A 26,204-nucleotide genomic window follows, 5' to 3' on the forward strand; every position below is an offset into this window, starting at 1 on the left:
AACACCTTCCAGGGCGATGTTGAATAGTAGGCAGGAAAGTCCATCACCTTGTCGTAGTCCCCGTCGAGATTCGAATGAACTTTCACCCGAGATTCGAATGAAAGTTCACCCGAAATCCTTATTCTGTTCTGCACACCGTCCATCGTTGCTCTTATTAGTCTGGTAAGCTTCGCGGGAAAGCTTTGGAATCTTCTTACCTATTAAAAAAAAACATGATGAATCCTGAAAGAACTCCTAAAGAGTGGTACCCAGGAGGTAATCGAGGAGAATATTCAAAATTCTTCAAAAGAAATCTTGCTGAACTCATAAAGAGAATTCCTTATTCTAGAAACATTTCCGAATAATTTGTGAAAACTGTCATGACTACCTCGCAAATGTTCTTGAAAGATTTTTTAATGATATTTTTAGACTTAATCTTGAGAAATGGATTCCAAATCTCCTTTAGAAAATTATGTAGAAAAAAAAACGAAATAAATCCCCAACAATTTTTCAGAGTAGCATTTGAAAAAAATATCAGAGAAACTTCTCAAAAAGTCAAATTTAGCATTTCGTTTGGGAATACCTCTAACCTTCTCCGGCATTTGTTCCGAAGCTCCCTTTGAAAATTCTTCGTTTTTTTTTTAATTTCTAAGGCATTTTTTTCAATTCCGCCTAATTCTTTTGCTTTATCTTGTGTTTTTGCAACTTTTAACCTTATGCTAGTTCTTTACACAGCACGGCTGTAAATTCCTTTTTCGGAAATACCTTAAGGGTTTTCAACGAATTTACGGAAGAATTGCTGAAGAAATCATCGCAAAAATTCCTTAAGAAATTTCTAGATATTTTCAAATAGGATATGTTGTTAGAAGTTCGTAAAAAATGTCCCTGACTTTATGAGAGAAACATATAATGAATTTCATAGAGAACAACAGTACACAATGTTAAAGAAATTACCCGTAGAATAACACAAGGGATTGCTAGAAGAATTTCTGAAGAAATAGCAGAATAAAGTTCCTTAAGGAAACTCCTGAGAATATGTACTTTGAAAAAGTTTCTAGATAATAGAGCAAATGCCATTTCCTAAAAAATAAATAAAAAAAAGTTTCCAGAACACATCCGAATAACCTTCGAATTACAAGAAATTGTTGGAAAAATTTCTAAGGGACTTTCACAGATTTTTTAAAGAAATTTTCCAGAGAACCGTCTGGCAACCTTTCGGAAAACTTACAAAGACAGGTATTTCCGAAGAAGTTGAAGAAATTGTCATGGAAATTTCCAGAGAAATTCTTGAAGAAATTGACGGATTGGAATTGATGAAATTCTGCCAGAGAAATTTTTGCAGAAATTGACGGACTTCCTTCAAAAGTTTCGGAATTGTCTAAGGAATTTCTGGAAAAATCCTGAACAAATACCCAGAAGATTAATCTTTTCAGGAGTTACAGAGAGACTTCCCGAAGGTATTCACAAAGAGTACTGATTTTTTTATTTGAATAAATTGCACAATATCTTTCTGTATTACCGGAGAAATTTTTAAAGAAAATGTCTGATGAATTTATAAATACAATTCCGCAGGAATTCGTCAGCGAATTTCTGGATGAGTTCCTGGAAATTGTTAAAGTTCGCTGAGGAATTTCTCCAAAAAATACATAATGGATTCTTCTGGGAATTCCATCGGAGATTCCGGCCACAGTTTTCTCCAGCAATTATCCAGGAATTCTCTGGTAATTTCTTCATGAGTTCTAACGAAATTTTTTTGAAGAATTCTTCAGGCAATTCAATTTGCTGACTCTTTCAGATTTTTTCAGATTTCTTAAGAAGTTCTTCAGAATTGACTGTAACAATTGGCCTGAAAACTGCTTTAGAAATCACTGCAGAAATTTCTTTTAAAATTTATTCGGCGATTTTCGAAGAACTCTTCCAGAATATTTTTCGTTAACGGAGGAGTTCCTGAATAAATTGCCATACAACTTAATTGTTCCTAAAATAATTTCCAGAGGAATAAAAAAAAATGAATAAGTGGAGGGAATCTTTGAGAAACTGTGGAAGAAACATTTCGTCGGAGGGCATTTTGAGAATAAATTTCAAAAACATAATTCAATAAATTGCCACAACAATTTTCGGAGCAATTCTCAAAAAATTGTCAAAGGAATGCAAAAAAAAAAAAAACTTTCGGATTTGATATTGGAGGGAGTCCTGAAATAGTCAGTGCTGTTATGGGAAAACGAGAGCTGGTAAATTAAGCTTTTCAAATTTCAGTCAGCCACTATAGGGGAACGCTCTCATCAAGCCTTATTAAGAATTATTCCGGAGAAACCCCTCTATTTATTATTTTTCCATGTTTTTTTTTTCTTGCAGGAGTTCCCTTTATGAGTTCAGCAAGAATTATTTTAAAGAATTTTGAATTTTCTCCACGATTACCTTCTGGGTACCATTCTTTAGGAGTTCTTTCAGGATTCATCATGTTTTTTTTCGAGTTTTGTTTTTAATAGGTAAGAAGATTCTTGTTGGATTTCATAGAATGATTTCTGCAGGAATTCGATCAAAGATTCCTTTAAGAATGTTTTCCTGTCCGTGTATTTCTTTTTACATTTCTTCAGGGATTCTTCATGAGATTCATCTAGGAATTCCCTTATTAAGGGGTTTTTGGGTCTTCTTTAGAATATCAAAATTCCTCAAAAAAAATCTTGAAACAAGCCCATTGGTTTCTTTATGAAATGACTTCAAGGATTGCTATAGAAGTTCGTGTTCCTTCAATAACTTCTAAAGAAAATCCTCTAAGAATATGCTCAGAATTTCCCCTAGGTCATGAAGTATTTTTTGGAATTTCTCGTTTGAAAGAATTCCGGGAGAAATTTTAATCGAATTTCTAGAAGAATTTCTGAAGCAATCCATGAAAGATGTTCTAAAAGAACTTTCAAAAGGAATCTTCCGAAAGAATTTCCTGGATGATTTTTTGTAGGCCATGACAGCATTTTCAGAAAAAATCTAAGGAGGTTAAATCAAGGAGCTCTTGAAATATTTGAGTTTGATAGTTTCAACTAGATGTTTGATCGAATGTTCGGGTGGCTTTCTCAGTCTTTAAGTAGAGCAAGATTGTTTTCTTCTCTTCCGACGTTTCGGCCGAAGGGCTTTGGCCCTTGAGAAAGGCCAAAACTCTTCGACCGAAACGTCGGGAGAGAAGAAAACAATCGTGCTTTACTTAAATACTGAGAAAGCCAATCAAAAAATATCTAGACAACTTTGAAAAAAAAAATCCAGGAGACTTGAGGTTTTGGTATTAATTAAGGAATGCTGCTGGGATTTATCAAGTAATTTCTGGTAAAACTTAGCTTGAAATCTTGCTGTGATTCCCCATTAAACTCCTGCTGGTAATCCTCCATTAATTATTGGAGGACTCTCAAAAGCAATTACTAGAGAAATTCCAGCATGAATTCACTATTGATTCACTTTATTTTTCCTAGGGTGTAACTCTTTTACAGGCATCGGATCGCTTTGCTGTCTTCGACAACAGTTGGTTGGCATACAGTCACCTAAAAGAATATCAAAGATGATATAAATTGAAGGTTTACAGCGTCACCAAGCGCTATTTCTGCATACATTTGGCCAATCCCATGCTTACTTCAGGCTCTACGAGGGTTCCCTTAGACCCTATGGATTTTGATCAAATTTTGATCGTGGCCTCTGGGAGTCCCAAGAGTCCAACAATTGAATTAGGGGATGCATTTTAAGAATTTTATGTTTTGCTTTTCTCGTACACCAAAGTGTAGCTATATGTTTACCCAAAAAACGAATTTTCGTTAGAAGGCTTGGAGAATCGAGTCACATATACCAATCAACTCAGTTCGACGAATAGAGATGATATCTGTATGTGTGTATGTCTGTATGCAAAAAAAGTTCACTCAATATTAAGGCGCTTCCTATTGGCCAATTTTACGGATTAGAGCTCAAATCGAACCGGAATTTTACCGCATTGTGTGTTGCTTAAAAAAAGTATGGATCGGTCAAGACATTCTGGAGTTATGGCCGTTTTAGTGATCCAGACCAGCACCGGTGAACTGAAACCGAAAGAAATTTTATCAATGGAAACCACGATGTCGGACAAAATTTCAAAATGGCGACCTAACATCTAAGGTGGTGGCCCGCAACTAGAAGAGGTGGCTGTTTCAAGGAGTTTAAGTTTAGAGCCTTGAAATTTGTTGATGTTTGGTATGGGGAAGAAGTCCGGAGTTCAAAAATGAGAACCAGAATATTCAAAACGGCGGCCCAAACTGCAAAATGGAGGTTGTTTTAATGAGTTTCAGGCTCTTAGGCTATGCAATATGGGTAAATTTGATATAGAGATGTCCGGAGACCGGAGTCCTAATATGGCGACCAGAATGGTGACCCAAAATACAAGAAAACTTCCTAAAATTCAAAATTCAAGATTGCAGATGTTTTAAGGAGTTTTTGGTTCTTAAACTATGTAATATGGGTATATTTGGCATAGAGAAGATGCCCGGAGTCCAAATATGGTGACCAGAATATACAAAATGGCGATTCAAAACCAAAGATGGCGGCCCACAATTCGATATGGCTGCTATTTTATGAAGGTGTGGGCTCAAAAACCATGCAATGTGGGTATATGTGGTAGGGAAAAAATGTCTAGAGTCAAAATATGACGTCCAAAATATCCAAGATGGTGGCCCAAAACTTAAGATGGCGGTTTAGCCTCTGAATCCATGTATTATGTGTATATTTGGTGTGGAGAACATATCCGGAGTTGGAAAATGGTGACCAGAAGATGGCGACTCAAAATGCAAGATGGCGGCCCACTATTCGAGATAGAAGCTGGCTTATGGGCCGTCCATTAACCATGTAGACTTTTTTTTTGGGTTGAGTTGGGTGTCTGGCCAAAGTCTGTGCTCCATAAAAAAAATTAAAATTTAAGTATGGACAAAAGTCTAGTGGACAAAGGTGGATCTTGTAAAATACCTAAACGGCTGCAGGTCGAATGGATAGAAAAACACATACGGTTTAATAACTGATCAAACCCACCATGAAGGTAAACTAAACAAGCAATGTCCAATGCTTTGTTCAGCTTATAAGATGTAACGTACCGTCGTCGGGGGTGACAATGGGTCAGAGGGGCGAGATTGAGCCAAAACATTATCTGAGATATTCCATTCAATATAGCGAATATCGAATCAAAAATATTATGGTGAGATCCTTATAGTTGCAAGCAGTTCCTGTCAAAAAATTAGGTTTCTAGAGCAATTAGTTATGTTTTGATAAATCATCGAAAATAGCTTGAAAATAAGGCCTTTTTAAAATGTAACTTTTGAGGCTCGATAGAACATCACACTTGTAGGTGGATTGATACTTTTTAGAAGCTCAAACTCATATTTATCCTGTAATATAGTCAGGGTTGGTAAACTCTGAGGAGAATTCAAAGAGTAGTGATTTTTTTTCACACAGCACCCACAGCTTGCTTGATCTGATTCGCTCTACCAATCATCGCTCTCACTTCACAATGCTCTTTTGTGAAATCTCTCCCGCGAGAAAGTATAGCACATTCTCTTACACTTTTCCAGTAAAGAGCAATCAAGCAACGGTACGCTTGAACAAGAAAAAACAGCTTTTGAAAGTACATACTACACTCTACTTTAAAATCGGTAGCCCTGGTTGGAACCCTTGTCAAAACCATAGTGACTGATGAAAGGGCCCTAAGCATCGATTCCATTCTGGTCTAATCGAGGCTTATCCAAGTCAGTCCAAATCATGGACTCACGGAACGTGATGGACAAGAACTTGGTTACGATTGGAATAAGATCGATGTCTTGGGGTCTTGAGGAAGCGCGACTTTAATGAATTATTTCATTTATACAGATCAATAAATGACGTGGGGCCTTGACGAGTTCGTTCCAGGGCACGGTGTACAATAGTGTTATCTCCATTCAGGGCACTGACGGAATTCTTACTAAACACGGTTGTTGCTCAACCGGGCCTAGCGCCTGGCTTCAACACCAGCGCGGCCTGATGACAACTTCTTCTACAATAAAGCCCAGTAGAATCTCCGTACATCACTGCTTGGTATGATGATCTCAAGATGATACCTTAACAAATTACATGCTATAAATTCGTTTGAAGTAGGTTGAATTGTCAGCTGCATTGACAGTTTGCTGTAGCAAATCAGATTTTCATCGCGAGTCTCGTATTCGAGCCTGTGTGGATGCCATGGCAACATGCAATCGTTCACCCTTCCCACACAACCAAGCAAGAAGAGGTAGTGTGAATAAATAAACTACAGTGACCCCACACCGATGAATCACCTTAATTTTGTACACTATTTATGAATCACCATGTTGATCAAATGAGTGATCCATAAACTGTGGTCATTTTTGCCGATACATAAATTGTGGGGTCACTGTACTCTTTTCGTGGGAAAAACGCGGTGCACTACGCTCTTTTTCGCGGTTTCACTTTTTGGTAAAGAGATATTTTTCTCTTTGAAATCAAAGAGCGTCAAGCCACACTTATGTACACCGCACTGAAATTTGCACTTTTCAAGGGCTAGAGCGAGAATTGACCAACCCTGAATATAGTACACTCAAACCTCCATTTAAGTCGAATCCATTAAAGTTAATTCCAGTAACGCAACTTAAATGGAATTTGACTGTATTCACAGCAAAACAAATGTAAATATGCTACGGTTTTGAAAACATCTCAAACATCGGAAAGGTCATTAGGCTGAATAGACCAAATAGGTTCCTTTTCGGCCCAGTCATGAGGCTGAATACATCATTATGCCGAACAGGTCAATAGGCCGAATAGGTCATTAGGCAGAATACGTCATTTGGCCGCAATAATCGTTAGGCCGCAAAGATCATTAGGCTGTAAAGGGCTTCAGGCCGAAACGGTCTTTATGCTGAAAAGGGCTTTATATCGTAAAGGTCTTAAGGCCGAAAAGGTCTTTAGGCGGAAAAGGTCTTTAGGCCGAAAAGATATTTAGGCCGAAAAGGTGTAAATACAACGAGCAAGGTTTTTGTACATACATACGGCCTAATGACCTATTCGACCTAATGACCTACTCAGCCTAATGACCTAATTACCTATTCGGCCTAATGACCTATTCGGCCTAATGACCTATTCTAGCTTGAAAATGGCTCTTCCAGTATTGACAAAATTAAAATACAGCTATTTAATCTTGTCCGACGTTTCGGTCTCATTTTGGACAAGATTAAATAGCTGTATTTGAATTTTGTCAAGACTGGAAGAGCCATTTTCAAGCTAAAATCTATCACAGTCGATTCCAAAAAGTAATGACCTATTCGGCCTCATGACCTATTTGGCCTAATGACCTATTCGAAGGGGTGAGAATGGGTCATTTTTCATACACTTGTAGTTTTAAGGACAATTGACGATCTCCAATTATATGTTCATCATTCATGCATGCATTACCAAAGATCGCATTCCAATGAACTAAGTACTTTTTCATACAAAGAAGCAAAAGTTATTGAGCAATGAATGTGGAAGTATGTATTTTTGACCCATACTCACTCCCAACGGCGGTACTCTGTTTAGATCACTGAGAAATCAATTAAATTGGATCTTGCAAATATACATAAGCAGAATAAGATTAATATTTTACAGTACCAATCGATAAAATCGAAGAAAATTCAATCATTCATATTTTTTTCATACAGGCAAATTTTAGGTGCCTTGATTATGTTAACGAATATCAATGAAAACAGAAGCCAGTTAACCGACATGATTGCTTGTATCATGAACAGGATTTTGGTCAAATGTATAAAAGTGCGATATTCATGAACATGTCATTTGAGTTTGGTGAGATAGTTCCTCTAAGGCACGAGAAAGGCACCCATCACCGCTAGGTGTATTTATAAGGGTTTCCATTTAAGTGTGGTTTATCCTTTGTAAAACAAAAAACAGTAGGATACATTTTGGCTTAATTGTGTCTTAAGTTTCTTTTACTTATTATCATTTGTATTAAAGTTATAATTTTAAACTTCGACTGTTTGTGTGGGTTACCCCAAACTTTTGATCGGGAGTGTAGCAGTGTACGTGGGTGTCAATTTTGCAGCAAATTAACGACGATAAACAACTGTCGTCGTCAGTCAAGAAAAGAAAAGACCCCACGTCGTCGTCGGTGTAAATCGTCTTCGCCGACTGGCCATGGGTCGCCGGCCGTCCGTCGTCGCGTCAAACAAATTCGCTGAAACAACTGTGTTGTTTTCTACAAATAGGGAACGTGTTGTAAGCGGAAATTCGTCCCACTGAGCCAGACGGGAGCGGGGGCCGGCTTCTGGTGATTTATGTCCGTTCATTTACTTGGGATCGATTTTCCGGGCTGACGGGCAATTGGTCAGTCGGAAAACGAGCCACAGGATGGGTTTCTGTTTCGGAAAGTTTCCATTTGCCCGTTCTTATGTGTAATCCTTTTCATCCTGTACATTTGATGATTCCGTTCTGTTGACTTGATACGTTTTGGGTACAAACAGAAGCGATAGCAAAAGAATAACTTGTTCACGGCCTTCAAGACTGATTGGAGCTTTCTGGTTTCGTTTCGCTTTTCGTTTTCGTTGCAGGTCGAATCGGATGTCCGCACTACATCGCCCCGGAGGTGGTGACCCGGCTGATTTATACCAAAGCGTGCGACGTCTGGGGCGCAGGAGTGATGCTGCACGTGCTGCTTTCGGGACGGTTGCCTTTTCAAGGTTCCGGCAAACGACTGCAGGAGGCCATTGCGCGGGGACGGGTGATGGTGAGTAGCTGGGATTGGGTGGAGAAACGAGGGGAGTATGGAGTGGGAGTGAATTTTCATGTTCTAGCTTAGATGATTGCCGGACAATTGAATGATGGATGTGCTATCAGATGTGTTCCATATGCCATCTACTCACTGAAGATCACTGAACTTTAAGGAAATCATTCTGAACAGATTGTTTTTTTTTCCATCAGATCTGTCTCCCATTTTCAACATTTTTCTCCAAAACTTAGCACCTTCGGTGAAAAATTCCTCCCATATGAAGGAAAACGCGCCTCTAGAGCTTGCCTTATGATACCTGATATCTGACGTGAAAAGTTCACAACGATTTTTTTTAAAGGAAAGCAAATTAATCAAATATCCACCACAATAATTGGAAAGAGTATCTTGAAAACCGTGAAAATAGGAGTCAGATCTGCACAATAGGAATGCCTTTTGACTTTCTACAATCTTCTCACCCCCCCATCCAGCTCGACACACCGGAATGGAAAAACGTCTCTTCTACCGGCAAGGACCTGGTACTGAAAATGCTTTCCCCGAATCCAAAAAACAGGCCAACCATCTCGGAAATCCTCGAGCATCCTTGGATAAGGGTAAGTGACACCAAAGAAGTTGCCGTTGCCGACGAAGCAAACCTAGCAAAACGACAAAAAAAGTGACCCATATGACGAACCGAAATTTTAATGATTCTCATTTTTCCAATCACACGCGAAAACTCCAAAAAAAAAAGGACCGAGACAAACTTCAACGGAACCACCTGGGTGAGACGGTAGAGGAGCTCAAGCGCTACAACGCCCGACGCAAGCTGAAAGGAGCGGTGCAAGCGGTCGCCGGTGGGGTCGCTATGGATCCTCTTTGCTGCGCCGATACCGACTCAAGTAAGTTTCGATTTTTTATTTTTTTCCATTTGATGCTCTCTATCTCTCGTTTTGTGTTTCCGATGTGGGCCGACACTTTTGCTTCTGGGAGACTGTCGAAGGATTCGACTGCAGCGTTGTGAATTTTTCGGGGAATAAAGTTAGCATTGCAACTGGTCGTATTTTGCATCGGGGCTGAAAATGCTGTTAACTTCCAGCATTAGGTATTTTAGCCACGAGTTTTTTTTTTGTCAATTTACATAGTTAATGTTTGTGCAGAAGTTGGACTTATACAACTTGGATTTCTTTTCTCTGATTTTCTAGATTTCCTTTATCTATAATGCTCCTGATGATAAGACTCAGGGCGTGTTACTTTTCCTGATTTAATTTTGGGTTGATTAGAAAAAAAAACAGAAGTAGTGGTACCGTAAGCTGGGGTCGAAATTGATCAGGCGTTTTTTTCACTTGATTAGGAATATTTTAAATAATTTCCTTACAATTATCATGATTTGAACTTCACAATAGTTGCAGGAAAACTATTTAAAATATACTTTATCTACCGGAAAAACGTATGATCAATTTCGACCCAAAGATCAAACTGATCCTGGTTTACGGTACCAGTTTTTTTTTTGGTAAATTCGAAAAAATCAGAGATAAATTCGAGTAAACGTTTTTAGTATCTGTCTCTTACCCCTTAATTTCTGATTGAATTTCTCTGATCTCCTCTGTGGTCTGCGGACACCATAACAAAACAATAAATCATTTCCAGCCTAGAACACGAAAAAATTGCCATTTCTGTCTCGATATTTTTATCTTCAATGAGATTTTATTCATGAGCTTGATTTCAGGAATCATTAATTTTTGCATTACCCCGGGAGCGGTCGCGTCGTGTACTGAGTATACGAACTATGGAAAAAGTAGTCACAGCGTGAGCGTGGTGTCGCTGAGGGTGGCCAAAGGCGCGACTACTCGAGTGTTAACACATAATAACCATTTTTCTTCACTTATCTTTTGAAATGATTGTGTGCAAAATATCTTATTTTCTGCTTCAAAAATTATATCTCGAAAACGGTTTGTTGGATAGTAATAATATCTTCAAAAATATTTGAGGATATTAAAAACACTTTAAACTATTAAGGACTTTAAATACAGTGAGAGTAATATTCATTGCGGATCTATTTTAAATGCCATATAATTTCAGCTTTACAAAAAAAAATCCTTAGAAAGATGTCTTCCAGCCTTAAAATTTGCCAAGTAGCCCAGGATGATCAAATGCTTCAAACTATTTTTTCTCAAATTTTATTTTGTATAGATTTTTAAAACGAGCAAAGGGAAATATTTTTTTTATTTATTTTTTGATAAAGAGATATTCTACGTACAAGTCGGAATAAAAAACTAGACTTATTTTTTCCTTCATCAAAATATAATGACAAATTTTAAAAAATATAAAGAAATACGAAAAATTATCGGACCTTGTGAAATGTTTTTCGATATTTCGATTATTATTTTACAGTTTTTGTTTTATCCCTCTAATTCCCAATCCCGCCTTTAGACGGGGTATAGTTTGAGCATTTTTGTAATTTTTGTTTCGTGGAAAATCATTTTTTTAATATTTTTGGCTGATATTTAGGACTATTTTGTATATCTCAAAATAATGTTTGGTGTATTTTAATGCGTACTTACATTTTTAAAAATCATTGAAAAAATGATGTTTTAGTCACCTTCTAGAAGTCATTGTTTATTTAGTATTGAATCGCTAGAATTAACATATTTTAAATTTTTCCCAAATCATTCTATCTTTGTTTAAAAAAAAATCTTTGTTCAATGGTTTAAGCGAATCGAATACACTCTAAAATTATTTTCCTTTTCAATTACACGGAAAATAAAATTTTCTGTGAAAAAAAAATTAAAATAATTATATTTCAACAATAATCATAAAATCTCAAAATGTTTTCATCTTAAAAAATCAGTTCCCCAAATGGCTTCCAGGAAAAATGTAAAAGTGTGGGGATGTTCAAAAATAAAAATTAAAAAAATCAAAAACTGGAATTCACGAAATCGAGCATTAAAAAGAATCATCTTCCAAAACATGTTTAAATCGATTTTAGATGTTGCTAATCACTACCCATCATAGTCTGTTGAAGTTTTAATCCCAGAGCTATTCTAAGGCCTCCAAAATACTCCGAAGTTTGTGACACAAATCTAACATTCTCAACCAAACTTAATGCACGATGAATTGTCACAGAACATAGTCTATGGTACTCAAAAAGCCTCAAAGCACCCCTAGAAAATTCACGGTACATGACTTGGGTGATCTAGGTCATCCAAACTACTCTGGAATTCATTTTCTTAAGATCTCAAACATCTACCATCGTTTGTGTTTACTCTGTTCAAGAAATTTAGTCACGTTGATGTCCACTAGACCTCACTATGCTATGGGCAACTTGATATTGTGGACATTCCGTGAAATACAAATGGCCTCCAATACACTTTGAAGTTTGAGTTACGATATCTTCAAACTGTATAATGCTTGAGTTGTGAAAATTATTCGTGGAATGTAGTCTATACTGATGATGTAACCTCAGTGCACATCCATAATGCTTTTGGTACACTCATGGGATATTCCAGGCTTTCCAAACTATTCTGGAGTTAGGAACTTCAAGGCCTACAGGCTCTACTCTTGTTTTTCTTCACTCTAACGGCATAATTCTTTCACGATTGTGTTTGTTGCACCTTATTATATTACGAGTATCTCTATTTGTTGTTATTTGGGTATCTGCTGGCATACAAATGGAACCAATGTATTTTGAAGTATGGGTCGCAATAGGTCATTCAAACTATTCTGGAATTAACACCTTCAAGCTCTACAAGCTCTTCTCTTGTATCTCTTTGCTTTATCGATGTAATTCTTCCACGATTACCTCTGTTGTATCTTATAATATGTTGAACATAGTGTTCCTTGTGCATCTACTGACATACAAATGATCTTTATGGTATTTGGAAGTGTCGGAAATTACCCAAGAATTCCTCTAGGCGTACTTCGAAAATTTCTCCAGAAGTCCCACAGAAAAGTTCATCGTGATGTTCTCCGAGAACAGAGTTCCTAGGGAATGCCTCAGGACTTCCCGTGAAATTCTTCAGGAGTTCCTCAGGAGCTACTTCAAGAACTTTTCGAAAAATCCTGCAGGAGTTCCTCGGGAATTCCTTCAGAAATTTCCCGAGGAACCCACGGGAGTCCCCCAAAGATGTTGCCAGGCATTCCCTTAAAACTTCTCAAGGAAATTTTCTCAAGAGTTCCTCCAGAAATTTCTCCTGGGATTCCTCCAGGAAGCTTTCCAGGGATTCTTCCAGGAATTTTCCTAGGATTTTCTCCAGGGATTGCTAAATTGATGATTCAAGAACTCTATTGGGCCAAGTTTGACCTCAAAATTTCGATATTTCTGTAGGTTTTTGAGATATTAGATATTGGCTCTGGCATGAATTCCACTTAAACTTTTTGCGCCACCCCTAAATGTCAACCAAAATCGCTCATTTTTACACAGCTTACTTATTTTGACCAAGGAATCACTTTCCAGTTGACACACAAAAAAAATAATAATAATAAAAAAAAAATTCATGTTGGGAAATCATGTACCGGTGAAATTTCGTAAAATAAGCCGCACTATACTGTAGAGATCTCGGCTTCTGTTTGGAAATATACTGATTTTTCGTAAACCTAAACCAAGGCGAAACTGAATTTATTTCCTCATTCTCTGGTTTGTTTTATTCAGTAACAATATTTTTTAAATCATACACAGAAAGGATCAAGCTTTCTTTTTATTTTTTTTCCTGGTGGGAAATGTATTAGTTTTATAGAAACCATTTTTGAAAAAAATAGAAGAAGGGTTTTTTTCATTTTCATTTTCTTCCAAGTTAAAAATAGGATATACCTTGATCCTTCCACTACGGATACCGGTTTCAGAAATATTTCTTCGATATAAAAAATAAAAACCAAAAAAAAAAACAAATAGGAAACGCATCTGGTTTTGCCTTAATTTTGATAGTTTTCTATTTTTAATTACTCATTTTTCATTGGCAGAAGTTAAGTATTTTTTAAACAGAAGCTTGTGTTGCAATTCTTTTTGTTATTTGTCACAGAAATTGTATCACAAATTGCTTCAATTTGTTAAAGAATAGTGTTACAAAATTAATCTCAAAACATTTCTGGGAATATCAGATGAGTTTCCCAAGAATTCAGTTAAATTTATTTCATGATCACTTTTTTGTTTATTTTTAAATATATTACAGCTAGTTCATGTTATTCTAAAGGGTGATACGGTCAAAATTTGATCACACAGTTTGTTTTATAACTTGAGACTGCGTACACCAAAACAGCTGATTTTTGGACCAGTAATGGTACATTATATGTAGCTTATACCATACAATTTTCATCAAAATCGATCTAGTATTTGCGGAGACATTGTGAATCCTGAAAACTGCAATTTTGAAATTTTGTACAAAGAGGATTAAAAAATAAGAACACATTTTTACTCTTTTATTTATAGAGCCAGAAATACTGAACCAATTTTAATAAAAAAAATTTCTGTATATAAAGTATACATATCAAAATGTTGAGTAAAAATTTCATTCAATTTGATCCAGCCGTTACAAAGTTATATATGTTTAGGTGGTCAAATTTTGTCAAATTTTGTCAAGTCAAGTCAAATTTTGGTCACACATTTTTTTTCATAACTTTAGACTGCGTACACCAAAACAGCTGGTTTTTGGATCAGTAATGGTACATTATATGTAGCTTGTACCATACAATTTTCATCAAAATCGGTCTAGTATTTGCGGAGATATTGTTGAACCCTGAAATCTGCAATTTTAAAATTTTGTGCACAAATAAGAACACATTTTTACTGTTTTATTTATAGAGCCAGAGATACTTAACCGATTACATTGAAAAATTTTCTGTATGTAAAGTATGCATATCAAAATGTTGTGTAAAAATTTCATTTAATTTGATCCAGCCGTTACAAAGTTATATTTGCTTAAGTGGCACCCGGTCAGTTTTTTTCATATTCATACTGCTACAACTTTGAAAGTATTCATACAAAATGGCTCAAAATTTTACTAAGAACATATTTTCATAATAGTATACTGTAAAATTTTGATAAAAATCGGAGCAGTATTGGTAGTTCTATAATCAAAATTGTGCTTTACTGACCTTAAATTTCCGAAAATTTACTATGGAGCGCCTTTGTACAAAATTTTAAAAAGGTAGGTCGATGGTTTTATCTATATATCAACCAATACTTAATTGATTTTGATGAAAATTTTATGGTATAAGCTACATATAATGTAGCATTGCTGGTCCAAAAATCAGCTGTTTTGGTGTACACAGTATAAAGTTAGGAAAAAAATTGTTTTTCCAAATTTTGACCGTATCACCCTTTATAAGTAATCTTATTCGGAGTTTCTACAATCCAGAAACCTGGAAAATACAGAACTTGGGTAACTTACAAGATAATGGTCTTCGCTTATATGTTTGGGCATTATAAGTATATTTCTTGGAACATCTAAGACATCTTTGGAAGATGCCAGAATCTGAAATGTCAATATGCTTGAAATAATGACAAATATTTGATTTTGATCTACGAAAATCAAGCGAATATAATTTTATGAAGGTGCTCTTGCAGAAGTTTCGGATTAAAGCCCTAAAACATTTTAGAAAAAAATATTTAAAAATTGAAAAAGGATGTTTAAGATTTTGAGGCACTACTTCTCTCACCATGATTTTCGTTTCATTTTTGAAAGAATCTAAAATACAGAAATGCCTTTACAAATGTTTTTTTTTAGTTTATGAGTAATACTCGCAGGAAACAGGCCTGGATTTCATTTTTTTCTGACTTGTTCGCTACAATATTAAAAAAGAATGAAAAACACTTTGAAATTCTGCCAGACAATTCGGGGAAATTCTCCGGATTTCTTCCAGAAATTCAGGAGAATTCGTCCCTGAAATTCTGGAGAATTTGTCCCACAATTTCTCTAAAATTTCTCAAAGATATTCTGGAAAATTTCTCATAGAAATTCTAGAAAATTTCTCCCAGAAATTCCGAAGAGTTTCTTCCACCAATTCTGAAGAAAATCTTCCAGAAATTCTGGAGAATTTCACCTAGAAATTCTGCAGAATTTGTCCAAGAAATTCTGGACAATTTCTCGCAGAAATTGTGGACAATTTCTCCCAGAAATTCTGGAGAATTTCTCCCAGAAATTCCGGAGAATTTCTTCCAAAGATTCTGGAGAATTTCTCCCAGAAATTCTGGAGAATTTCTCTCAGAAATTTTGGAGAATTTCTCCCAGAAATTCTGGAGAATTTCTCCCAGAAATTCTGGTGAATTTCTCCCAGAAATTCTGGAGAATTTCTCCAAGAAATTCTGGAGAATTTCTCTAAGAAATTCTGGAGAATTTCTCCCAGAATTTGTGGAGAATTTTTCCAAGACATTCTGGAGAAATGCTCCCACAAACTCTGGAGAATTCCTCCCACAAACTCTGGCAATTTCTTCCAGAAAATCTGGAAAATTTCTCCCAAAAATTTGAAAGAATTTCTCCCAGAAATTTGGGAGAATTTCTGTCCGAAATTCTGAAGAATTTCTGTCCGAAATTCTGAAGAATTTCTCTCAGAAATTCTGAAGAATTTCTCTCAGAAATTCTGGAGAAATGCTCTCAGAAATTCTGGAAAATTTCTCCCACAAATTCTGAAGAATTTCTCACAGAAATTCTTGAGAATTTCTCCTAGAAACTCTGGAGAATTTCTCTTGAGAACTTTGGAAAATTTCTCTAAAAAATTCTGAAAAATATCTCTTAGAAATTTCGAAGTGTTTCTCTTTGACATTCTGAAGAATTTCTCCTAGAAATTCTGGGGAATTTCTCCTAGAAATTCTGATGAATTTCTCCTAGAAATTCTGGGGAATTTCACCTAAAAATTATGGGGATTTTCTCCCAGAAACTCTTAGGATTTTTTTCTAAAAATTCTGGGAAAATGGCCCTCGAAAATCTTGGAAATTTATCCTAAATGTTCTGGAGGATTTCTCCTAGGAATTCTGGAGAATTTCTCCTAGAAATTCTGGAGAATTTCTTCTAGAAATTCTGGAGAATTTCTTCTAGAAATTCTGGAGAATTTCTGCTAGAAATTCTGGAGAATTTCTTTTAGAGATTCTGGAGAATTTCTTTTAGAAATTCTGGAGAATTTCTTTTAGAAATTTCTCATAGAAATTCTAGAGAATTTCTCCTAGAAATTCTGGAGAATTTCTCGCAGAAATTCTGGCAAATGTATCTTAGAAATTCTGAAGAATTTCTCCTAGAAATTCTGGAGAATTTCTCCTAGAAATTCTGGAGAATTTCTCCTAAAAATTCTAATGAATTTCTGCTAGAATTTCTGAAGAATTTCTTCTAGAGGTTCTGGAGAATTTCATTAATAAATGCTGTTAATTGTTTTTCTAAAAATTATTGAGAATTTCTCCTAGAAATTCTGGAGAATTTCTCCAAGATATTTTGGAGAATTTTTCCTTGAAATTCTGCAGAATTCTGAAGAATTTCTCCAAGAAATAATGGACGATTTTTCCTGGAACTTCCAGAAATTCTGAAGAATTTCTCTTAGAAATTCTGGAGAATATCTCTTAGAATTTCTGGTGAATTTCTCCTTGAAGTTCTGGAGAATTACTGACAGAAATTTTGTAAAATTTTTCCCAGAAATTCTGGATAATGTTACTACAGAAGTTCTGGAGAATGCCTCTCTGAGTTTCTTGAGAATTTCACCCAGATATTCTGGAGAATTTCTCCCATGGAAACGCAGGATGGTTCTAGGGTATTTCTCCCAAAAATTCTGGAGAATTTCTCAAAAATTCTGGAGAATTTCTCAGAAATTCTGGAGAATTTCTGAGAAATTCTGGGGAATTTCTTTCAGAAACTTTGGTGAATATTTCCAAAGACTACTGGAGAATTTCCTCTAGAAATTCTAGAGAAGGCTTTAATTGATGGACTCTTTACTTGCCAAGGACTTCATTTAATTTTAACCCAATATTTATTCTTCACATCAAGTGGCTGAAAAAAAATATAAAAATGAGGAGTTTTCATCAAGTCATGTCTAATTCATCGCGCTTCATATCATGTTGTAATATGTTCGTCCAATACTTCACATTTCCATGAAGAGAAAGTGTAGACATTTCGTTTGAAGTTGATAATTTGAAAAAAATCAATCCAAAATTCTGAAGAAAAAAAATTTGAAAATTTTGAAGAAATGACCGGAAAAAAATAAATTCAGCTTTTACGTAAAGAATAAATCATAGATTTCTTTGGTTTAATATTTGCTTGACAAGCTCTTTGAAAGATTTTCAAGAAAAAAAACCTTTGAATACTTACGAGATAAAAAAAATGATGAGGAAATTTTTCAAATAATTTTTGTGAAATAACTCGTTAAAATCGTTTTGAACATTTTCAGCCAGAATCAACGAAAACAAAATGTTTGAAACAGTGTTACCTGTTGACTATAACTACTCCGCAAACTTGTTCCAGCAGGCTTTGTTCCAGTAGAGATGTTACGCCAAGAAAATGAAGCAGATGCTCCATAATGCTGCAGAAGGTTCTTCCCCTCCATTTGAAGCGTCCAGAAACTTCAAAGAAACTCTCGAAACTTCAGGAAGTTCAATACTCCAGAACATTCTAAAACGTTCTTTTTCTTTTTTTTTTTGAATTTTCAGCAACTTCCAGAATGTTCTTGAAATCTTTAGACTATCGATGTTCCAGAACATTCCAGAAGGCCCTTTTTATAATTTCTGGAAAGTGAAAAACATTCAGAAAGTTCTCGTAAATTTTAGAAATTTGATACAAATATGATGAAACATTTCAGCGAAACATTTCCAAGCGTTGCGGACAGACAGACAGACAATGCTGGGCTTTTTCTATATGTATGATTATTAGAAATACAGAACATAATGATAATTATTTTTTATTGACTTTTCTCGAGCTACTATTCCAAGGAGGAGGAAGTAACGAAAGTAATGGAAGAAACGTTGGATAAAATCGCAAGTATGCAACGAGGAACACACTTGTCACAGAAGAGTTACGGCGTTGTAGGTTTATGTTGCGCAGAAGTCACTGTGACTTACTTCTAACAAGTAACGCAACTGCGAAACCCAGGAAAAGAACTTTAAAAAACATAGGACAATTCTGCGCTAAGCTTTTTGCAACATACGAGGGACGGTGCAAGTTTTTATCCCCAGAAGAAGGCCAATACCAAAGGCCGAAACGTCGGAATTCAACAAGTAGTAATTGCTAGACTTGCCACCTGAAAACAGTTGATTCTACAGCCGGTCCTGATTCCAAAGAGGGCCATAATTGAACAACACAATCACAATGACGACCTTCTTGCCTAATGTCCTGGTTGCAGGAAGGGCTTTCTTTGCCTGCCATTGCATGAATTTGTACATTTTGTGGCAAGTACAATGATACACTATGCCCAGGGAATCGAGAAAATTTTTCCCGACCGGAACGGGAATCGAACCCTCCGTCTCCGGATTGGCGATCCATAGCCTTAACCACTAGGCTAGCTAAAGACCTTAAAGTTATATGCGACAAATTTAGATCAATTACATCTCCATGAACCAAAATCTTTGATATGTTTTTTTTTGTTTTGAAAATCTTAATGTAAACATTGCTCAAAATGGCTCAACATGACAAATACCTTGCACTTAAACAGAGACCAAGTGAAATTTAATAGAAAACAGCATTTTCATGCTGAACTACAGGTGGTCCGTCTTACACTGGCGGGTCTTCTTGCCCAATCTTCCCCTACTACTCAGATGATCCCGTAGTTCATTTGTGGAAGATCTCTGAAAATAGCTAAGGGATTTAAAATCAAAACAGTCTGCCTCAGGTTATTGCATGCATTACATAATATATATTTTTATAATAGTTTCCATCGATTATTATAAAATTCTTAATCAATAACCGAGGTGTTATCCATAAACTTTTTTTTTTCTAAAGATCATCAGCCGTTGAAATATTTGCGAACATCTGGATCAGATCCACGTTCCATTGCCTGCTGTTTGATTTTTTGGTGTAATCTGGTAGCGGTAATTCAGCAGATCCCTCTGAGTTTCCTTTATTCGCCATCAGTCAAAGCCGGGTGTTCTGGACGAAAACCATTCGCCGGCCTAAACAAGAATTGGTCGAAATCCATGTGATGAGTTTCCGTCAAGCTCTGGAGATCCTCTGGAATGGGACCGTTGACCGGAGGACGCTTTTCAGCAATCGCTGGTTCTCCCAGAAGCTCCGAAATCACTGGTTCCAACAAAAAGTCCGGAAATTTGTCCAAGTGGTGCCTGAGTTCATCTTCCAGTGAGGTTGAGTGATCCCGGATTTCGTTCTTCAGCTCTTCGAAAGTGGACTGCTCCATGACGGCTGCCACCACTTGACGGAGTTCCTCCGGCAGCATCGGTGGGACACGATTTATCTTGTGTTGAAGAATGAGCGCGGGTGCTTGGTGTAGATCCTTATTCTCTTCATGAAAGTCCTCTGATGACTCGCTTGGAATGCGCTCCATATTCCCATGATGAGGTCGTTTCAAGTTCTGAAGAAGCGTTGGAAAATTCTCGCTTAGTTTGTCCGATACATGGGGAAGATCTCCCAAATGCTTTTCATCCACCGGGCCCACCAACAATCCTGGAAATTGTTGTCTCCGTTCATCTTCCAGTGCATCGAAGTGTTCCCGGAGTTTGTCCTTTAGCTCTGCGGAGGCAAACTGCTCCAAAACGGCTTCCACCTCTCGACGAAGTTCTTTTGGCGGTGGCAACAGTGGTGCGAAACGGTCCAATTGGGGCTTTGAGTCTCGCAGATCGTCCGGTACCATACTCGGGAATTGACCCAAATTTTCAGAATCGCCTACTGGTTGATGAGGGAAGCCTACGGCTACCGAGACCAGAGTCACTGTTGCGAACAGAAGTGCTGAGAGCTTCATTGTGTTTCACGTGGATTGGCGATGAACTGTAATAATGCTACGTATGGTCGAGATTGTTTATATACAAACTCAGACGCGCGCGCGTGCTAGACGGCTTGTTATCAGACGGCTTCGCAGACAATCAGATAAAAGTGATTTGATGTTACACGATGTATCCGGAAAGATATTGATCCTACTGTGTGGTGTGAAAACAGTGGGAAAGTCTGGACAATGTCTGGATGAGTGGGAATTTCTTGAATTGTGTGGAATGTCCACAACTGATTGAGTCATGTAGATGAATGGAAGAGCTTTTGCTTTTTCGAGTAGGTACCTACCTATCCATCCACGCATATTTGATGAAGACTGTAAATGTTGAGTGTCAACGCGTTAGTAAACAATGATGCATATTGCCCTATACTGGCATTTTACCTGATTTGCTGGTATGTCTGAAGCATACTGGAAAGACTTGTAACTAGAAGGCACAACATGTTGCTAATTCACAAATTGAGAGATGAAATTTGTGAAAAAAATCACGTTCTGGTGGGGTTTGAACCCACGACTCCGTATTCGCTAGACCGACGCTTTAACCAACTAAGCCACAGTATAACAGACACCAGCAAAACAAACTGTTTGGTGGCTTGGTATGCGGAGTGCGAGAGTAAATCTCGGCTTCATAAAAATAATTCATTCTCATTTGTAGTTAGTGGGCATAAAGTCGAATGTGTTGTGGATTGGCATTTAAGCCAAAAGAGGGATGGGTTTGTGAAATGGTAGTGTTCACGGTGTGGCTTCGAAGTCAGTCTGGCTTTCTATTCCGCAGAATGATTACTTGTTCTGTGGCTTTGTTGGTTGAAGCGCCGGTCTAGCCAATACGGAGTCGTGGGTTCGAATCCCACCAGAACGCGATTTTTTTCATAAATTTCATCTCTCAATTTGTCAATTATCAACATTTCGTGCTTTCTAATTACAAGTTTTTCAGTACGTAAGTAATCACTTGTTAAAATACCGAGAAGTTGTATACCTACTTATTACGGGTTCTATGGTGAGTACTGTTTTCAATTCTTTGTTTAGTGACCAGTCCACTGAAATCTGCAGATAAACCTTCTGTCTGCGATCAAAACACTGGCAAACACTGGCAAACAGCCTGGCATTCACTGACGATGAACATCAGGATAAAATTTTGATTTTAACAATGGATTGGCCACGTGAATATTTAACATAAATCCTATTTTATCTTCCAGTGTTCATATTTAATGGAAAAACCTCCATACAGAACACTATTCCAAACTGGCACAGAGGGACACAATTTGACATGCATAACTGATTTTAGTTCACTCTCCGGTATCGTCATTTTTCTCTATTGTTAGACGTTCGTTGTCGACAATACCTTAGAAGTTTCTGCCTTGCCGACCCAACCGCAGCCATACCTTCACCCCTTGAGAACTATTTTTACACATACCCCATAAAAACCCCATCGGAAAACTTTCCGAAGAAAGTCACGCCCGTATACTCCGCTTTTTAAAGATTCTCTCGAAAGTGTATTAAGAAGCATTATGGTCGGTCCTGAAGCGAGCTTAATAGTCGCCTGAAGGGTTTTGCTGTTTGCTTTTCTTGCTGACGTTTTTTCGCCGTTTCATGTGAGGAAAGAAACTGTGTCGACTTTGCCTCATCATCCGTACCGTTGTCATCGGCGGCGCCGTCCGTCGCCGCCGGTGCAGATTATTTTTATCCATTTCCCACTCAAAGTTTCCGTCTCCGATGATGATCGGAACGTTGTTGGAGCTACGGGTGCGGGAGCTGGGCAGGGGTAATGGACCAGGAGAAATCACACCACAACAAAAGCTTTTATTACCATTTTGTGGCACTTGTTGCAAACTTTAATTCATCCACTCGCCGTCTTCTACGGCGTCATCGTTCTACCACACCACCAGCTATTTGCGAATACCCATCGGCAAACTGTTGCCAGTTTTTTTCCTAATCACTGTGTTGTGAGTAATATAGGTATTTCTCACTGCTGCAATATATTTCTGAAATTTACTAACCTTTTTCTTCGAAGTTTACTGATCGTAGAAAAGTAGAAAGTAGAAACTGCAATGAAAATGCATGTATCTCTAAATTACGTCTGAGAAAACCAATATCAACTAACGTTTCAAATCAATTAGATTCGAGGAGAATAGCCAAAGCAGTCACCATAAATCATCTTGCTTTTATGACGGTTCTCAAAACATCTTGTAAGCAATCTAGTCATCAAATTGTAAAGGAATGGCCTCACTGGCCGCCATTCATGTTTGCGCCACTATTGCTTGGAATGCCGAAGCTTCATGAAGCATGCGAGGGGCTTCACTTGTGCACTACTGCTTTTGCTGCCAGGCTGGCGACCGACATTATTGGCCGCTCAGGGCTTTTGTGTGGCAGATGGCTTTTTGATTTCATTTTTAGGACTCCACTGGGTGGACCGTCTTTACCGTCGATGACCGACAACCTAAAACGGCATTATGCGCTGTTCATAGGTTTCCTATTTTTGCTCGTTTTTTATTTTATTTTCCAAGAAGCAACAAAGCTTCCATTTGCCTTGGGAATGCGTCCTTGGGGAAACTTCATCGAACGTTGATTGTCATCGTTTTTCGAGAAATTTGCGTTCATTTCCTCTGAGGTAAGGGAAACATTAAACGGCTAAATTTTATAATTTCAGTTTATTATGGTACCTACTATGAACAAGTTTAAATAAATCCCTTTCACAAACTAACATTTTCCACAGGTTTGTTTGTCACGGTCGTCACGTGATTTATTTTTCCCAATGATGTAATTTTGATCTAATGATGAATAAAATGGGTAAAAAAATATATTATCATAAAATTTTAATCAAGTTTGATTGTCTTAATATTAACCAACAGTGTTTTGAGAGTTTTTGTAGGTTGGCCAGCTCCCGAAAATGGAATTTCCATGAATTTCTGTTTAGAATTGTCACGGTCGCCATGTGGGTTATTTCTTTGAAAGATCATTTGAAGATTTTATTAGCCAACAAACCGACTTGTGTTTTTTTCTAAAAAAAAATATTTTTTGGAAATTGTGGGAAACACACATAATTTCTTGAGTTCGTGCATGCTTGTTGTTAAAAGTTAAGGTAAAAGTTCCAGCTTTGCTTTTGAGGGATCGCTTTTAGAAATTCTTTCATTGATTGCGTCCAGATTTAGAAAAAGTAAACTTCCTAGTGCTAGTAATTGCTGAAAGCGTTCGAACGGATTTTGTCAAGTACAGTTTTGGAACAGGAAGAAAATATTTCCTGATTTACATACAAAATAGCCAGACACAGAACTTAACAAGGACATTATCTTTGAACATCTGGATTTTGAGTTATTAAGATTCTAATTGTTTATTTTAGTATTTCTGAAATGATATCAACAGAAATTATACGTACTGCCTTTGAAATTGTTTGAATTCAATGAAAATCATCTGTACAGTAATTAATTATTGGTTTTGGGTCAAATTTTCAGCTCAATCGGTTCACAGAATCCAAATCTATGGACCTCCAAGAAGTAGTAGGTTTCACAAAATTTCTCTTAAAGTTTTACCTGAACATTCGTTTCATTAAACAAGTTATTTAAGTATGTTTTTCTCTTAAAAAAACTATGCATTTTGTTCGGAAATAAGTTTATTAAATTAAATCTGACATTTGTTGAAAAGTACAACATTTCAAGAGTTCCAGCAAGAATTTACAATACTTAATACGTACTCCTTTAAGCTAGAGCAATTGTACTCTGTTCCTCCACAAGAATAGTCATAAATTCCATCCTGTGATTGAAGAGTTAAACATTATTGTACGAGCATATGGAAATGATATTTCATGCACTCAACCATCAATTTGACCTACATTCGTTGAAAACTACTATAAAAAGGAATAAAGCCATTTTCTCATAAAATCCTTTAAACTTGCCTTTTTTCCAGTGGAATATTTTCTTAGAGAAATGTAGCATATGAATTTACTATTAGATTATATGTCATGGTTGTAAATGAAAATACGAATGTATTTTTTTGGCAAATTCTGTTGCAAAATGTTCAAAAAATGTCCCTTTAGTCAGCACAAGAAAGGTTCTCCCTTCAATATAAAGCAAGCCCGTGCACAAGGGGGGGGTTTTGGGGGTTAAACCCTCCCCATTATCGACGATTCATACACTAGGCGCCCCTCCGCCTTTTGCCGAAATTGGGAAAAACCCCTCCCTTGGCGCCACTTCTGTGCACGGGCCTGATACAGTATTAAAAAAAAACAATACCCTTCAAAAATGTCTAGTAATAAAAAAAAATTAAAAAAAAAATTGCCCTATCGGAACCTCTAAAAGACTTTATAGAAAAACGAAATTTTCTACATCATTTGAAGCACTTTAAGCATATGTATATTATTTATTTTAGGGTTGAGCTTGGATTCTAAAACTTTCTCCAAGTTTTTCTCATGGAGTAACTTCAATGATTTATTCAAATTCTAGTAGGATTTTGATTATATCAGAGACTCATTCGAAAATTCTTATAGAGATTTTCTTCAGCAATGCAGACTTTATTAAGGAACTCTTGTTAGAATTTCTCAAGAGTTTCCTACAGGTCTTATGCCATATATTCAGAGATTCCCTCATGCATTTATTTATAATTTTCTTTTAAAAAATCTCAAGAGTTTCCAAAGGCCCTGCAGAGGCTTCTCCAGAAGTTCCTCCTGGTATTTATTGAGGGATTGCGAAGGGTTTATTCCAACCTTACTTTACGAATTCTTTCAATAAAATTTCCAAAGATTATCTCAGCAATTCTTGCTAAAATTCCTCCAGAACTTATTTTTCAAAAAATTATCAAGAAATTATTCCATGAACACCTGCAGAGTGTTCTCCTGTTCTGCAGAATATTCTTTCAAAGATTCTTTAAGAAAACTGTTTTTTTTTGTCAGAATTTCATTCCAAAGTTATCTCTTTTTTTTCAGGACGTTTTGTATTTATCCTTCATCAGGGATTTTTTTTTTGTAATTATCCTTTTAGGAATTGTGTAAGAAATTCTTCTATGAGTTTCCAGGGATATTTCCAGGAGTTTTTCTGAGGATTCCTTTATAAATTCCTCCAGGGATCCCCCAGAAATTTATCGACTACGGGCTTTTTGAAAGAATTCCATCAGTACCTTTGTCTGCCATTTTTGCAGGAATTCTGGCAGAAATTTTCAAAGGATTCCTCCAGCAATTTATCTACGGATTTCTGCAGAAATCTTTCCAAAAATATCTTAGAGCAATTTTTCCTTGTAGTTACTCTAAGAGTTCGTCAAGAACTTTCTCTTCAAATAAAGGAGGTGTTTTAAGGTACATTCCCAAGAACTTTTGTCCAAGAATAGCACCAGAAAATTTTCAAGAATTTCTTCAAGGACTTTCCAAAATTATAACAAGCAGTTTTTTTTAAAGAAGAGATTCCTTGAAAGAATTATCCAGGGGTCTCGTTAGAATTCCATTCGGAGATCCTTCCACGAATTCTTCCAGCCATTTTTTGTGCAATTTCTGGAAGAACTTCTAAAAAATCCGTGGAGGTATATCCAAACCAACTCCCACATGAATCTTTGAAGGATCCCCAGGAGATTTTTTAATGGAGCCATAGGAAAAAATTCTAAA

The 26,204-nt window shown here is 36.6% G+C and overlaps 1 protein-coding gene across 4 annotated transcripts in view; it reads left to right on the forward strand.

Annotated features, from left to right (window-relative positions):
• LOC109414942 (peripheral plasma membrane protein CASK) overlaps positions 1-26,204 on the forward strand; it is a 676,441-nt gene that overhangs the window by 349,422 nt on the left and 300,815 nt on the right. For all 4 annotated transcript variants that reach the window (XM_062846946.1, XM_062846943.1, XM_062846944.1 and 1 more), the window contains 3 exons: positions 8,565-8,740; positions 9,211-9,333; positions 9,471-9,618. In XM_062846946.1, the coding sequence (XP_062702930.1) occupies positions 8,565-8,740; positions 9,211-9,333; positions 9,471-9,618 (447 nt within the window). The remainder of the gene's footprint in view (positions 1-8,564; positions 8,741-9,210; positions 9,334-9,470; positions 9,619-26,204) is intronic.

This window comes from Aedes albopictus, chromosome 1 (assembly GCF_035046485.1).
Source record: "Aedes albopictus strain Foshan chromosome 1, AalbF5, whole genome shotgun sequence".
Classification (NCBI taxonomy): domain Eukaryota; kingdom Metazoa; phylum Arthropoda; class Insecta; order Diptera; family Culicidae; genus Aedes; species Aedes albopictus.